The sequence below is a fragment of the Streptopelia decaocto genome, assembly GCF_964273445.1.
Source record: "Streptopelia decaocto genome assembly, chromosome: 7".
In the NCBI taxonomy this organism is placed as follows: Eukaryota; Metazoa; Chordata; class Aves; order Columbiformes; family Columbidae; genus Streptopelia; species Streptopelia decaocto.
Window position 1 is genome coordinate 67,742,448 of NC_138661.1, and position 16,219 is coordinate 67,758,666.

At 45.2% G+C, this 16,219-nt stretch overlaps 1 protein-coding gene across 1 annotated transcript; it reads left to right on the forward strand.

Moving 5' to 3' along the window:
- Nucleotides 1–1,126: 1,126 nt before the first annotated feature.
- On the forward strand, nucleotides 1,127–14,820 carry CDHR5 (cadherin related family member 5; the record flags this gene model as incomplete). The annotated part of the gene is made up of 14 exons (XM_082059258.1): nucleotides 1,127–1,205; nucleotides 1,424–1,602; nucleotides 2,823–2,873; nucleotides 3,189–3,281; nucleotides 3,406–3,504; nucleotides 4,097–4,207; nucleotides 4,563–4,739; nucleotides 4,856–4,946; nucleotides 6,359–6,456; nucleotides 6,628–6,834; nucleotides 7,838–7,954; nucleotides 8,705–8,777; nucleotides 10,517–10,668; nucleotides 11,539–14,820. The coding sequence occupies 14 exons, from the start codon at nucleotides 1,127–1,129 to the stop codon at nucleotides 12,118–12,120; spliced, it is 2,109 nt and encodes a 702-aa protein (XP_081915384.1). The 3' UTR covers nucleotides 12,121–14,820.
- Between the last annotated feature and the right edge of the window lie 1,399 nt (nucleotides 14,821–16,219).

Below are 16,219 nucleotides of genomic sequence, written 5' to 3' on the forward strand. Positions count from 1 at the left end.
AATCAGTTGGCCTTTTAAAAGGAGCAGGGAGAGCAGCTCTTCCTTTTCCCCTCCTACACGACAGGCAAGTTGAAGACAATGGTGTTTCTTTGCACGAGTGGCTGAGCACATTGCTACGCGATATTTGGCTTGGAAAAATTTCCTCAGAAAAAGCCAGGACAAGACACAAGGCAGCAGAACAGCATGTCACTGGGGCTTTGGGGAGCTGCTGAGATGGAAATAATTGGAGGCTGGATGGAGATTCTGGGGAGCATCCCTACAAAGGGCTGGCAGCTGGTAGAAGGGGATGTGCATTGTCCCCACGAAGCTGCTGTGTGAGGGTCCGCGCAGGGAGCCACAGGGTGCCTGGGAATAACAAGATTTTCTCAGAAATGTAACTGATGATCTCGGCTCAAGGACTCCTGCAGGGGCTGGTTCCTTCCTTTACCACCCTAACGAAAGAGCAGCCACAGTGGCTTTGTCTTCACTGCAGCCTTTGCCTTTTCCAGAAATGACGGTAAGACATTTGAGAGCTGGCTTTTTGGTTTTTTTACTGTGTTTCCCAGGAGTAAACGGACAGATTGCAGCTAGAAGAGAGGAGCTAAGTCATGGGCTGGAGAGCAAACCCTGTTCTAAAAGGGAATGTGGGCCATGCAGAAAAAGCCTGACCAAACCAAACAAAGGATAAGGGGCACAGTGGCATCATTAAGACTTTTTCCAGGAAACAGCCTGACCAAAACAGACCCTATCTCTGGTACATCGGAAACACAAATTTGCCCACTTCCTCCCCACGGGAGAGGCTTCCCAAGAGCCAGCCCTTGTCCTCCTCCATGCTCATCTCAGGGGACTTAGCTCGGAATGCTGAAATGTTTCAAGTATATCCTTGTTGCTGCAGAGAGTTTAGGATAGGAAAAGACACAGGGACGAAGTAGAAAGAGGAATTTATGCGTTATCGTGTTCCATGACTGGTAAATACCTTTCAATAAGTCATCCAATGAGACGAAGGGGCAAAGGTTGAACTGCAGCAGTCCCCTCCAGCCAGCCAGTGGTTCTTGCCTTCGTGAAGCAGTGAACACAGAAGACGGCAGGGGACGAACAGAGAGAAGAGGATCAGCTTAATCAGAAACGGGGATTTTTTTCAAACACCATGGCTGTTTCTCGCTGGCTCGTCAGTTTTGTGCTCTTTCTGCTGCCCTTCGTAACGCGGGTCTCAGCACAGCAGCAAGGTGAGCTCCTGCGGGAGGGCTGCGGCCACAGAGGAATAACCTCCATGGCAGCACGTTGCACCATCACAGATGGGAGATGTTTGCACTCTTATTCTGAGGCGGCTTTGTTCAACAACCGTCTCTGCAGTGGTAACCAGAGAAGTCTTAGGTCGCGCGTTTTACCCAACGCTGTCACAATGTGAATCCCTGGGCAATATTCTCATTTGTGTGTTTTCCAGGATGTTCTGTTGCCAATGACAGACCATCTGTTGATGAAAATAACCCTCCTGGCTACGTGGTGACCACTATCCATGTGGAACCAGGCTTCACTGTGATGATTGATCCTACTTCTCCCGACGCCAGTTTTTTCACTCTACAGGGGTCTGAGCTGCAGCTGAGCCAAAGCGTGGACTATGAGGTGAGCCGGGAGCGTCTAACAGACACGGCGTAGAGAAAGAGTCCCTGCCGCCTTTCCTGTGCGGCGAGAGGAAAAGCTTGCTGGAGATTTAAGTGTCCCCTGCCATACTTGTCTATAAGTATGTGTTAGGAGGCATTAATTGTATCCATGCATTTATAACATAAAAATAACACTTGCAAAATCCAAATAGGTAATGGTAGGTGTATAAATGCAGATTAGTGGGCAAGGAGCCTCAGTAATCTACACAGGCGTTAGCATATGGATAGAGCTGTGATTCTGTTTTCATTAGGGAGTTTATTGGCATAACTACATTAACAAAAACTTACCCAGGGATTGTTTTTTCTGTAAGGATGAGAAGAGTAGTGCTGGGATGCAATGAGTTTCAACCTGGTGTCCTCGACTTCCAGGGATTCATAATCTGCTTCTAAAGGGTTTCAGAAATAACTTTGAAAATGAAACCTATTCCAGTTGGGTTGGAGTTTGCTGCTGGAGTCCAGCCCTTTCAAAGCAGAGCTTAGGGAGGAGGGGGCTGCGTGGTGCGCCTGCTGCCACCTGCCTTCAGTGCTTCTGTACGAATTAAAGCAAGTGAAGGTTTTAAAACTGAAAATGTGACAACTGTAGTGATCAGAGCTCTCCAGGACTCATGTAAAATGATCCCTGTTTGCTTGTAGAAAGCACAGCTCTGAGCGGTACGGTGATGTGTGAAGCACGAAGGCATTATAAAAGGCCAGTGTGTTCAGTGAGGTTGCTGCTAAATTATTTTACTTTCTTGCAGCACTCTGCACACAGCCACAAGCATCCTTAAGCTGCCTTTCCCTAATGTAAAAACCCACATTTATTTGAGCAAAGAACAACAGAGTTAACACCCTGAAGGTAACACTGTACTTGCTGCATGGTACATTTCTGTTTCATTCCATTTGAAAAGAAATGTCTTTGAAATCACCTAAAGTCCAAGAAAATGGCCAGTTAGCTCTGCCAATGTTACAGGAATCACAGGGAGAGAAGCTGAAAGATCAGTGTGCTTTGACTCCATCAGAAACAAGATTCCAGCGCTCATGGATGGCTGTAAACGAAAGAAAGCTTAGATATTCCTCAAAACAAGATAAGGCCTAGCAGTGTTTCTGATTCAGCAATGCATGTATTTGTTTCATATATTTTAGAAAGAGTTAGTACATTGTGTCTTGCTTCTACAATGGCTGGTTTTTTGTTTTCACATACAGGAAGACACCTTGCTGCTGGTGTTCCTGACGTGTCAGAGCGCTGCTGGGCAGGTGAGCGCTCCTGCAGACACAGCCCTGGCCCAGGGGACCGGAGGGCAGCGCGTACTTCCCTCTGCTTTCCTAGTGCCCAGACCGGGAGATGAAGGGCTGTCCTTTTCTTTGCGGACATACACGCTCCCCTCACCGTCAGAGTGCCCGAGGCTCTGGGAACGGGAGCGTGTGGGAACAAACCCAACCCACCCACCCTGTGGGCTGGCTGCAAACCACAGCCACATCCACCGTCCCCTCTGCTCCCTCTGCAGATCAGGATCACCCCCTAATGGTCTGGTTTTTATCTTTGATTCTCTCACTTCACCCTTTCTGCAGAGCGATTCTTTGGAAATTATTGTGACCATTGTCAATGTGAATGATAACAGCCCGGTGTTTAAGCGAACGAATCTCACCGAAGTTGTTCCTGAAGTAAGTATTTATGGAAGTGAAGAGGGCGCGGGGTCACCCGGTGCTGTGGGACGAGGGAAGGGTTGGCAAGGAGAAGTCTTCAGCCCATTTCACAGAGAGAATAACCATAGTAACTTTGTTTCAGGATACAAAAGTGAATGCAACCATTGTACCCCTTGAAGATTTAAGTGCTAGCGATGGTGACCTGGACACCATCTTTTATGAGCTCACAACAATAGTGCCGGTGAGTGTCTTTATTTGGGGGAAAAATGGTAGCTCTGGAGAAGTCTTTGTGTTTAATTTACCAACTTCCAGGCTAAGGTCACTGCATTGCCTTTGGTTCTCTGACGGGTTCTAGAAGAGGCACATCTTTTGCAAAACACAAATGTTGGTTTGGTTAGCAGAACAGAGCAATCGACATTGCAGGCATTGAATTCTTTTACTGTTCACGCTTTTATTACGCTATACAGGTTAAACTTTCATCTAGGATATTCTAAGCCATATGATCCAGGTACGTCTTGTTGGGATGGTCTGTAAATGTATCAGGAGAGACCTTTGTCCCACACAGGGTTCGAATTGCGCTGAGTCAAATAGGGCAAGGAGTTCTTGTCATGTTTGCCAACAGTGCCCATGGAGAGTGGAGATAACGTGAGCTGCCGAAGATCACAGAGAAGGTCTTTGGCAAAGCCAAAGGCAGATTCCGCTTTCCTCAAGTCCCACTTTAGTGCCTTAGTTTACTTGCTCTTCGGGGATTTGCTTGAACGTAGCAATGAGCAGTATTTCGAACATGTCTGTGATTGAGTCTGCTAACGGGCTTTTTCCTTTTCCCCTTCCAGGGCACAGATGGTTATTTTGCCATAAAAGGAGTTAATAACCCAGAAATTTATTTACAAAAAGCATTGGACTATGAGAAATTTAACTTTACAACGTTGGTCTTGTATGCAAGGGTAAGTTCTTTAGAAGGAACCAGATATCTTGTTTGCTCCAGTCTCTCTTACCTGAAGGGTAATTCTGAATAGGAGACTTCTGGGATGGCAGGAGGGAGGGTGGATACTGAGGGTGGTGAATTCGGAGCAGTCTCTCACCCTCCATAAATACACCGTGACAGATCTGTGTTCAGTCCACCTTTGCCAGCAGAAACAGAGAGGTCACTGCTTTAGCTAATCTCACATAAACTGCTAAGCCTTAGACAGAACGGAGTTACAACAGCTAAAAGACCTTGGGCCACTGGCTTTTGCACATGGGTTCTTCTTTTGGCAATAGAACTTGCATCTCATGAGTATGCTTTGCCGTTGGGTACAGGACAGGCCTGTGGGCAGCAGTGACACCACCAACACAGCTACCGCAACAATAAATATATTTATTGAACAAACTGACACCAAACCACCCTGGTTCCTACCCTGTACCTTCATTGACACGGACAAACGCATTTGCATCAGCAGCCCCTATACCGGGAGAGTCAATATCTCCGAGCTGTCGGTAAGCAAGCATGACCAAACAGTACCCTTGATGCTATTCGCAGACTATACCCAGATGCTGTAAGTGGTAATTTGGTCCTGTAGTGTGGTATGTAATGATTTGCTTTGTTCTTGCAGACGGAACCACTCAAACTAGAGCCAGGGCCTATCTACGCTATTGATCCTGACTACACTTTAAATGAAAAGATTGTGTACAGGATTGTTGGTGGTGAGTAGAAGTTGTCACCTTCCACAAACGGCATTGCTCATGTCCTCTGCATCACCTGCCCAGAGGAGATATATCCTCAACAGCGCTTGAGAGTTGAGGGCCGGCGGATTTGCCCTTCTGTTTCTGCCACAGCAACATAACTAGGGCCACAGAACCTGGAGGATTAAGTGGAAGAAACAGACTGTACAGAAAGAAAAAGAAAAAAAAATTAACCAACCTCCATGAAAACTGTTTCCCAAGGACTTTGGCTTTTCTGAGAGATGAGATATGTTTTATCTTTAAGCTTTTAGACTTGATTTTGCCCAGTCTGGCCACAGCACTTTCATGCAGTCTTTGAGCTGAACCTAAAATTCCCACATCATCAGCATAATTTTCATACATTGCCAAGAATGATGTTTTTATTCGCCAGCACATCGCCACTGTGTAATCCGCCCTGGTTTAGTCTGAATTTCGAAAAGTTTACTTGAATACAGTCAACTGATTGCCCAACCCTTGACTGGGCCATTTATTTCACTTGAAGGTTTTCTTAAATTCCACCAGTATTTTGGATGTAGTGTGGCCTCCCTACCCCACAGTCCATAAGGAACCGCAGACTGAGGAGTCCTTGTCTAAATACAGCCCACAGCGTCTCAGAGCAAGGAAGAGAATACACATTTTTGCTTTATTTTAACGTATGTCCAACATAGATGTTTTTATGATTGAAACAGATTAGAGATGTAGGAAGCTGATTTCTACCCTTGCATCAATACAAGAAGGTTTCTGTGTCCAGGATCCTTTTGTAGTCAGTAGAGAGAAATAAGCATTTCAGAGTCGAACGCAGCTCACGTTGAGGCCGATGTTCACAGCAAGTTGCATAAATCACGCACTGAGATGCCAATTTCTCCTCACGATATAGGTAACGAGCTCAGGTAGAAATGTCTTCCCTTTAGATGCCTAGAGCTATTTGAGGCACATTCCCACCCAGCTTTTGTTTGTAGATTGGTTTCTTGCCTTTAAAATAGGAATAATCCTTCCCTTGTCTCTCCTGAAGTGCAGTTGGAGCTCAGTTAGGTTTTGGGTTCAGGTTAGGGAAGTGGACACCTTCAGTCCTCAAACTGCACCAGAGTCCCCAGGCATTTAGCAGAATTCAGGCTGGTTATATCTGGGCCTAGGTACTGGAAATGCAAAGCTTTCTGTCCTACCTCACGTAGCTGGGTTCACACACATCTTCTGGATGCTTTTCTTCTCTTGAGTCCCTCTGAGTCCCTGGCCAGCACTCCCAGCCCTTGCAGCAAGCATACAGGCAAGAACAAGCAGCATTGGAAGCATTATGCCCTGGATATTGTCACCAGTATGTGAAAAAGTGAGTCAATGAGCTCTGGGTGACTTTATGAAGGTATCTGATGACTGAATAGTCTTTCCATTTTCTTTAGGGGATACAGACAACGTATTCTCAGTGAATGCAGACACAGGGAACCTAACGATGAACAAAGCAGCAACTGCCCCAGATTCGTACCTGTTGCAAGTCATGGTAAGTCTGATGGCATTGCAGACACCAATCCAGCACAGCTGGCTTCCTAGGAAGCAGCAGTCTTGAAATGATGTTTGATTAATTATATTAATAATTAAAGCTAACTCTGTTACACCCTTTCTTTTGGAAGGGCCTATGCTTTTATGTGTCTCTCTCTCTTTTTCTCGCTAGGCCACACAGGTCAACAACATACAGAAATACTCCATAGCCACTGTGGAGATTAAGGTCATCAATAAAAGTGAGTATCCACCATACTTCGAGAGCAGGATCTACTATGGAACAGTGTCTGTTGGTCTGGCCCCGAGAAGCTTTGTCTTCCAAGCTGGTGATCCTTCACGCCCCCTGATGATAACAGCAATGGATGAAGATTTCCCAGATGTAAGAAACTGAAAATGCACTGTGTTCTTTCTCACCGCTTCAGGCGTAAAGCAGGATCAGAAAATATGAGGAAGGGGAGGTGGGGAGAAGCAAACACATTTTCCTCCGTTGTCCTGTATTATATTTCTATGGAAATTCCGCATAGATCAGAACCGCTTATGGTATGATGTGATGTGGAGAAGCTGCTGAACCCTTCTCTCCCAACAGCCAGTCTCACTCAGTTCTGTGTAGGCGGCTGATCCACTGCATGCTGGGTGAAGCCCAGGGTTAGTAAATACTGTGAACAGGTCCAGATCTGAATTAGGGACAGGTGACGTGTCTCCTTGAGGAGTTTGGGGTGGCAGGATCCCAGGCGGAGGTCTCTTCTCTCTGCCAGGTCAAGGAAAGGTGTTTGGGGGCTGGCCTGGGGCGAGGAGCCAGTCCAAAGCAACGGATCGTTTTGGGAGAGCCGTTCTTGAACAGCGTACTGGGAGATGGAAAGGGGAAGAGGTTGACTGACCAGCCATTCCCATCCCACCCTATTAAGTAAAGAAAAAAGTGCTAGTTTTATTGGTGCCAAGGCTTCCATAACAAGACTGGGGACCTTGCAGGGGAATGAGAGCTTACACACAAAGGAAAAAATGGCGCAGACTTCAGCACAAGTATTATTCTCCATGTACATTGCCCTTTGGCACTATGTTAGAGGCAGAACTGATCAAATTTACAAGGTCCTTTGTGTAAGTGTGTTTTGCTTGGGCAAATACTAAAGATACCAATACAAGCTTGGTAAGACTTGGGGTTTTTCTGGAGGCAACACCTTTAGGATACATTCTTGAACTCTGAGCAACAGGGTGAACCCACTTGAGTTCAGCCCTTCTCACCTCCCCAGTCCAGATTTGTTTATTTATTGCACTATTCACCTGCTCATGCTTCAGGTGCATTTGACAAGTTCTGCCAATGGGTTGTCACAAAGATGCATGCAAAACACAGTGTGGTTTAATCATTCAATCTTCTGGCTTTGCAGAAAATCAACCCAAACATAGAGTACTACATAAAAAACAGCACAGATTTCATCGCAACCAAAGATGGGTTCATCCTGACAAATGTGATGCTACCGTCACCAGGAACTGTAACCATCGAGGTAGGGCGGCTTTCTTCATTATTGTGCCAGGGCTGTGGAAGGAATGGGTAGGTTCTAGGAGAGAGGCACCAAAGGTGGAATCCCATTAGGTAATGGATATAATGACAGTCCTTGCCCCAACCATTTGTATCATAAATGTATGGGGATGGAGGGAGATGAAGTGAGAGCAAATTTCCTCTGTATGATACAGGCTAGCTGTAAAATTCTTCCTCCATTTCTGTGAAAAATATCATTAGAGACAAGCAAAAAGTCAACTCGGCAGAGTTTAGGAGCCCCCCTCCCACACTCTGATTCTGATTAACAAAATAAGCAGGGTGAGCAAGTGGGTAGGAGGTTGTGTGGGTAGGGCAGGGTATGGCTGCTGGCCTGCACCCAGCTCGGAAGGCTACAGCCCCACACTTGGAAATCCTTTGATAAATCCAGTACCTTTTTTGCTCAGGTCAAAAGAAGCAGTTAGTAACGTTAGACTTTCTAAGAAGCTGGATGTTCTCCTTGTCCATCTGCCTGCCCCACACTATCTAGTTATCTGTGTACAGCAGTGCTGGAAAGCTGCACGCAAATGATGTACCTGGTTCTGGTGCAGGACAGGGACTATTCAGAGCTCTTCCTCCTCTATGACCAGAGATGTTGTGAGGATATGGACAAGGTACTTTGTCCACAAAGTGTCCACCACATACCTTGAGAGAGATGGAGATCTAGGAAGTCCCTAAGCTCTTTTTTTGAGTTTTTTTTTTCCCCATGTTCACATAGGCTGTTGGAAAAGATACGGTGAGCCTGCAGGAGGGAAGCACTGTGATAGTGGTGGAGGTCATCCTTGCCACAGGTAGGCTGCATGTTTCTTTATTTTCTGGTTTGTGGAGACGACTGGGGAGCCCTCTCCACTTCTGTGGGCAAGCTGGCAAAGCCAGGTCACCCACTGAGGTCTGTGGCCCTGGGCTGAGGCCAACCCCATACCTACGGTGGCCATAACATCCTTATGATGTGGTCACCACATGGCTCAAAGAGACTCCTGAGACTTTAAGTTGTGCTGTGTATTGTGGTGTCTTTTCTTGTTATTCCAAAGCTAACCCTGGGGTTGTTTCATGCTGTTTGGTGGGTCAGAAATAACTCAGGATGTCTTAGCATGGCAAAGGAGGGTTGCCCTGACACCTTGGTACATCATTGCTCATTTTTAGCCAAAACCAGAGAAAACTACAACATTATTTCATTTGTTAATCAGAGCAGACAGGAGTTGGCACACCCCCACAAAACCAGGCTTCCTCATAAGCCAAGGCATTTTCTACTCAGGTCAGGTCAAGTTCTTATACTCCCAGATTTTAAGGTCTTTCCAGGAGAAATGACCCATGATAAATAAGATAGACATGAGGCTACGTACATAACCGTCCAGCTGTCATTTGGCTTTATGTAAAAATAGCTTACACTTCCATGTGCACGGTTGGAGAGCGCTTTACTGAATGTTCCGATATCTAGGGAGAAATCAGAGTAGTTTTTATTGTACTCTCCTTCTGGGAAGTGGTAACTGTACATTGGCCTCTGGTTCCTGTCACTGCTGTCACAGCTCGCCCGGTCCCAGCAGGCCGAGCCAGCTCTCGCAGGCACTGTGCTGCACACGAGTTAAGGGTGGGGAGTTTCACGTCAGCTCTGTGGGCTGTGGCTCCCTAGGAGACATGATTAAGAAGCAAAAATCCACTGACACGAACGTATTAATGATAAACCGAGGGCGCAATCAAATGCAGAGGGAATACTCGAAGTCCATTGTCATAAAGAGGTCAGCAGGAGAACAAAACTGTTTCATTAATCATTAAACTATAAAGAAACTGATTTACACTACAAAATAAAGAGTCCCACTGATGACAACAACAAGCAAAGTTGATCAACCCTGAGAAGTTAGTCTTTCCACTATAATGGTGATTCTCTGTACAAATGTGATTCTGCTGAGCGGTGGCTGAAAGCATAAGCTGCTCCTGAGAAGGCTGGTGCAGAGCAACAAAAGGGCAGGAAAGTGGGGACCTTTGAATGCTTTGTTTCCTATTATGCTTTTTTATTTCCTATTTTAACGTGCTCATCGGTATCAGAGGTGGCGTTTCAGATTAAAGGAAGACTTGCGTTTTCACACTCATATGTACAAACATACCTCATTTCTGCATGCTGGTGTAAATGAGTGAGGTGGGAAAGAACAAGATCTGCCCAGCTTTACTGCATGTAACATCTGCTGGCCTGACACGGTCACATGTACGTGAGCTTAGTGAACTCATGGGGTAAGAGTCATTGTCCTGTAAATGGATGATATTTCCACTTCATGTAACTTATTGGAAGTTATCATAGTCTGTGAGTGGTCACCTTAAAAGCAAACAAGCAAACAAACCGACCCCAAACCTCTGCTTTCAGAACGGCAAACAAATGGCCTTCTGTGACATTAAATATGTCACTGTTACATTCTGCAGCACTAGATGCTTCTTTGCTCTTCAAAAACTGGTTGGATCTTCTCCCACAATGAAGCATTGCATTAAAGACATAGCTGCCATTTTTAGGCTTTGTAACACTGGTTTGTTTTTCTTGTAGCTGTAACCCTCTCTGACAAGAGGTACACTGCTGGGAATATGGCCATCTTAGGTGGTATATTAGCAGCACTGCTATTAATTGCCTTTGTCTTCATTGGATTAATGATATTTAAATGGTATGGAAAACCAGTCAAATACCTGATAAGTAAAAAGGTAAGTGCCTTGTTTGTACCTGACTCACTTAAAAAAAATTTCCTAGAGTTTGAAAGTGGGATCTGAGGAGGTTTTAAAGTATGGATGGGCTGTCCAAATACTACAAGCGTTTGTGTAAAGGTGATGAATCGCTCCTGAGACAGTGTTTGCGAAAGCAGCATTGCTTTGGTGTTGCTTCCTGTTGTTCTTTTCTGCTCCCTGAGGCTGGAGATGTGTGGCAGACAAGGAGCAGACGTGGTAAGGAGAGGACCACAGCTCCATGGATGAATGTGATACATACCAGAGGTGGTCTCTGTAAAACCGGTGTCTGTGGTATAAACTGCTGTTCATCCTCTCTTTACAGTTAATAGAGAGAAAGGTCCTTTCATATTCTGTCCTAAAGCCTGGGCTTAAATAGTTGTCTGCACTGAACCCCGGCAGCCTGGTTACTTTGACGTTTAGGGGGTAATTCTTCTGAGCGGGTGTTGGTCTGCGCCTTAGGCTGGGACTGTGAGCAGCCTCGACTCCGCTGACTGCCACACGAGTCCAGAGCACATAGCTCGGGTGAACAACAAGAGTCCTTCATCCCGAGGGAAGGAATCCCACTCCAGAGTAACACCTTGAAGGGATGGGTACAAATCGGTATGCATTGCTGGTGCCCAGCACTCCTGGAAAACATGCCGATGCTTATCTGAAAAAATCCAGAAAAAATGCCAGTTAAAAAAAATCCCTGTTCTAGGGAGCCATAGCTTTCCCAGGCTTCAAATATGTCTCACTGCAAAACAAGCGGAAGCTTTTCTGAGTGGGAGTCAATCACTTCAGCCACCCCTTTCCTCCCTCCCTGTTTCTTTTCCATGCACTACAATCACAAAGGTGTCTATTCTCCTGTAGTTCTCCAAGGAAATCTCTGAGGACTACCAGAACCAATCTTACCAGCAAGAAGAACCCCCATATGTGAACATCAAACAGCATGCGATGTCAGAAGACAGCAGTGTCCAGTCGACGGTACACGTGCTAGAGCAACCAGTGCTTTCTTTGCCCTCTTCGCACATAGAAGAAGTCGATAGCCTGCCAAAGGCTTCTACAGCTTCCACCATCGTCTTTGACCAGGAAGAGAAAGGGGAAGAAGTGGAAGAAGAAACTGAACATGAGAAAGAAGTGAAGTCTATCCTCAGGACAGACAGGCGTGTGGCAGATGATGGCTACAAAGCTGTGTGGTTTAAGACTGATGTGGATCCAGATGCTGGAGAGAGGGTTGAAGTGATTGAGGAAAATGCAGCAGCTGGTGGTGATGACAGTGACCAAGACCTGGAGAAGAATGAGAAAGAGGAAGATGATGATTATGACAATGACAGTCACCACAGAGGGCTGGGAGTGTCCTTTGCGCCAGAGAGCTCATCCCTCCCAGTTGCAGAAGGGGTAGTCAACAGGTCTCACACAGATGCAATGGCAGAAGATGACAATAACTTGTGATGGAATCAGGTCTGTACTCCCTGCCCCAAAAATGGGATGATCTCAGCTGCTTTGCTGACATGAAACCCATCTTTCTGCCCAGCAAGGAAACTGGAATACAGGAGGATGAGGTTGCCTGTTCTGCTTGTCTGAACACAGCAATTAAAGCTGGAAGAGGTTACAGCTAATTCAACCTTTTAGCAAGACCCTGAAATATTACTTAAGATTTTGGGTAGGGAGAACACATGTCCCATGTCACCACCTTCCTGCCTGTTCTCCTGGGGCCCTTTACATCACATTTCGCAAACTGGCTGCAAGGTACAGCAGAGATGTAGCTGAACTGACTTTGAGGGAGTTAGCCCAGCTCGTGGTAGCAATTTAGTTACACAGCCCAGTGTTCATCTCTGGTTGGTGGATAAATAAGCCGGCACTGCCTTGTTGGCTGTTCCCTTTAGGGCGTTACGGTTTGATGGCAGCTGCAGGGTGTAAGCCAGCACGAGTCACCCTGCCCCTGCAGTTGCTCGTAGGGCTGTATGCAGGAGCTCACTCCAGGGCTCTGCTCTCTGCTGTGCTGGACTCTGCTCCCAGCACAAGCAGCTGCCATGTGCCACCACGGTCCTCGTCCTGCCAGCAGCCAGGAGTTTACATGCTCAGGAACTGCTGCTTCCTGTATCACTGGTAAGCAGTGACTCATCACGTGTTCTTTACTGAAGGACCTTGTCATCAGTTTTTCTGTGTCATAAACCCACTAATTTTGCACTGCAGGATTGCAACAAAAGAAGTCTCACAGTAGAGAAGCAAAACCAATAAATAATCCTGTCTTTTCCCTGCAAACCAATCTCCACATTGCTGACATTACTCCACATAAACCCTTGAGAGAGAGAAACTAAAGTATGGCTGCTTGGATCTGCATGTACAGCAAAGCATAAAGGATTTCCAAGGAGGCTTTTATCCTCTTGGTCCATGTTTTATTTCTGTACATCTCTCTGTCCCAGTGTTGCTAGTGCTCGGTTCTGCTCTCCGTTCTCTGAGGAGTGCTGCCCTTGCCCTTTGGACTTCAGGAACTGCACTTTTGCTGAAGGTGGAGCAGCTTTCCTCCTCACTGCAGTAAAGTTATTTGCCTGGAAATTGCAAGTGCACTTAGCAGGATTAAGGAGGGTGGGGAGTGTGCCGTGTGTTTGCCATGTAAGCACAGTTCCTCCAATAGCTTAGGGTTATCTCCAGCAGACATTTCCCATGCGACTGAGAGAACTCTCCAGCAATTGCTAATCCAGCACCTTTAGTCACCAGCAAGGGTAGAGCCCAGCCTGCCCTCCACACTCAGAAGAGGGTTGGTGATGGGTGGGCGAAGCTGGAATGTTTCTAGTCTGATCCCTTCCAGCCATTTGCTTTTTTCACTTCTGGCTAAAGATCCAAAAATGTGCCACCAGCTTGCTGCTCCATTTCCCTCATTGTTGTGCCGTATGGGATCTCTGCCTGTCTGCTGGCACACTGTTGTCCGTCTGTCTTCCCTCTGCTGCTGGGTTGTTTGGGCTTTAGGGCACATGTGTTGGCACACTGATTTATGGACTTCCTCAATTTGCAATCTGTACTCATCTGTTGGTGCTTCATCTTCTTATTGGTGTGTTTCTCACTCTTTTAGCCTTTTGTGTTGGCATGCTATTAATATTGGAGCCCAGGCACCCTCCATCTGCAATTCGTGAGCTGCTGGTGCTCTGGCTTCCCCGGGCTGGCGTGCGGTTGAAATCCCGTCCCTGTGCTGCTCTCCTGTTGGCCGTTCCTTCCTCTGCAGCACCAGCTGCTTGGGCTGCTCCCCCACAAGCTTTCACGTTTTCCTTCTTTTATCCTGCAATATTTGTACTGGAAATATCCAGAAGTTTGTGCTTGTTAAGACAAAAGTTAAACCGCAGCACTCAGAAGGGAAGAAGTGTGTTCAAATAGTGCCATCCCACGGACAGCAAAGGTATCTTTTATTCTACACAGCTTGCATGAGAAAGCAGAAAGTGAAGGCTGTAAAGCTGAATTGAAACCAGCAGACACAAGCAGGCAAATTTGAAAGGCAAGTAAAATACAGACGTTTTACCTTCGGGAAGTAACAGAAACAAAAAAATTTCCAAGTGTCTGAAAATCCATTTCTGCTCGCCCAAGTCCTGACCCCATCTAGGACTCCAGAACCTCCAGATTTCATTAGGTCTTCATTGGCATAGCTGACAGCAAGTGCATCCTTTTGTCTTTTGTGTCTCCATGAGAAAAATGACTTTGGTATATGGCTAATTAGTGTGCAAAGGACACTTCTGGGTTTCGTTTTGAAGGGATGAAGGATAAAGTGGAGACCTATTCTCTTTGTGTGTAGGACAGCAGAACTACCTAGCATTTACCTGAACCAGCAGTGAACCTCATCTCATCAGTCACATGATCCAGAGAAAATTATTCAAAGAACAACTTCCAAATGACAGTCAACTGTAGACGACTTGTTTTAACCTGATTTGCCTTGGACATACAGTGTCTTTAGCACCAAAAGGGATACTTTCTTCATTGAAAAAAATAGTCAGTTCAAATTTTACATGTTAAAATCAGTCACACACACACACACTGATCTGCATTCAAGATTTCACAGGATTTCCTTCACTACCATCTGACTAGATAAAAACATTGTGTTATAAGACTTGTGTGTATATACGATTGAAAAAGAAAACTTTGATTCAACTCAAACTCAGAGAACTGTCCAAGACAGAAGCTGTTGTAGAATGTCAGGATTTTAATAAAACTTAAGCCTTTGTTACTAGGTTTAGCTTTGGGTTATTGCTCTCATCTCTGTTAGCTGGACATGTTGCAGCACACATGTTGCTCTGTATCTGAGCCAGAATTCACAAACAGAATCAAAACCAGCCCCAATTATCAAAGAGGGTACATTTTCTCAGAAAACTTATTCAGGGCAATATTCAACAAGTGATTCAGCACACAGTTCCATAGTTTTATAAAACACATGCTGACGACGACATCCTGATACGAAAGTTCTATTTATAACAATGGCAATACTCATTATATGAAATCCTGCAGAAAAATGTAGGTGAAAGGACCGAAATTCCAAAGTAAGTAATAATCTTAGAACAGCAGGGATTTAGCATTCACTCTAAGCATGTTGTATCTTAACTTGTTGTACATTGTCCTCAAGAGCTGCTCAGGATCTCTGCTTTCATTCCTTATCTTTTCCTCTTCGAAAGGCTTAGGTAAGTGTCTGTTCTCAAGCTTGGAAGCTGGTTATTATACCATGGGTTAGTCCTCTCTGAAACTGCAGGAGATGCAGGTCTGGGAGTGCTCCTGGAACACATCAAACAAAAGATGTGTTAGAGGAAAAGTAGTTGCACCCTTACAAAGATCCCAGCACACAGAATCTAATGTATTTGAAATAAGGCACAGAGAGATTGCTGTGATGAATTCTAGAGACCACATTTCTGTTTTTCACCCTGTTTTTCTTGAAGTTGAGATAAACACTTGTATGGTAAGTCTTAATAGAATAGCTGAAAAATTTAAGAGATCATATTATACTTGATGTTATGCTTGGATTTGTATATCTTTATGCATATATCATGCATTTTATTGTAAAATAAGTATGATAACTGTTGTTTTGTTTAAAACAAGACCAGTTTTCTGTGAGTTTTCCCTTCAGCCAAGTTCTTCTAAGGAACTGCACTTTTCTGAATTTGGCTGCGTGTTTTTTCAGACGCCGTTCGCTCCGGAGCTGCTAACGGTAGCAACGGTACACAGAAGAGCCCTAGGTTTAGCCTTATTATTATGGAATAGCGTGATTATCACATACCAAATTTGCTTTATGAGAAATATTTTTTTTAATTGATCACCTTTCCAATAATAGCAGGCAGCTAATCTAGATTACTCACAGGAAATTTCTGTCCACGTCTAAGGGAATTATTTTTGCAGCTGCCTCATATTTCAGTTTTTGTAGATACACAGTGCAGAAGGAAGACATCTGTACATTTAAGACCCTGAAAACATTGTTTTTTATTTAGATCTCAACTGTCACTTAAAGAAAAGTTAACAACTAGTCAGGGACACCTGAAAAGTGAGCTTTTCTGTGATAACAAAGGCTAGTTGCATGCCG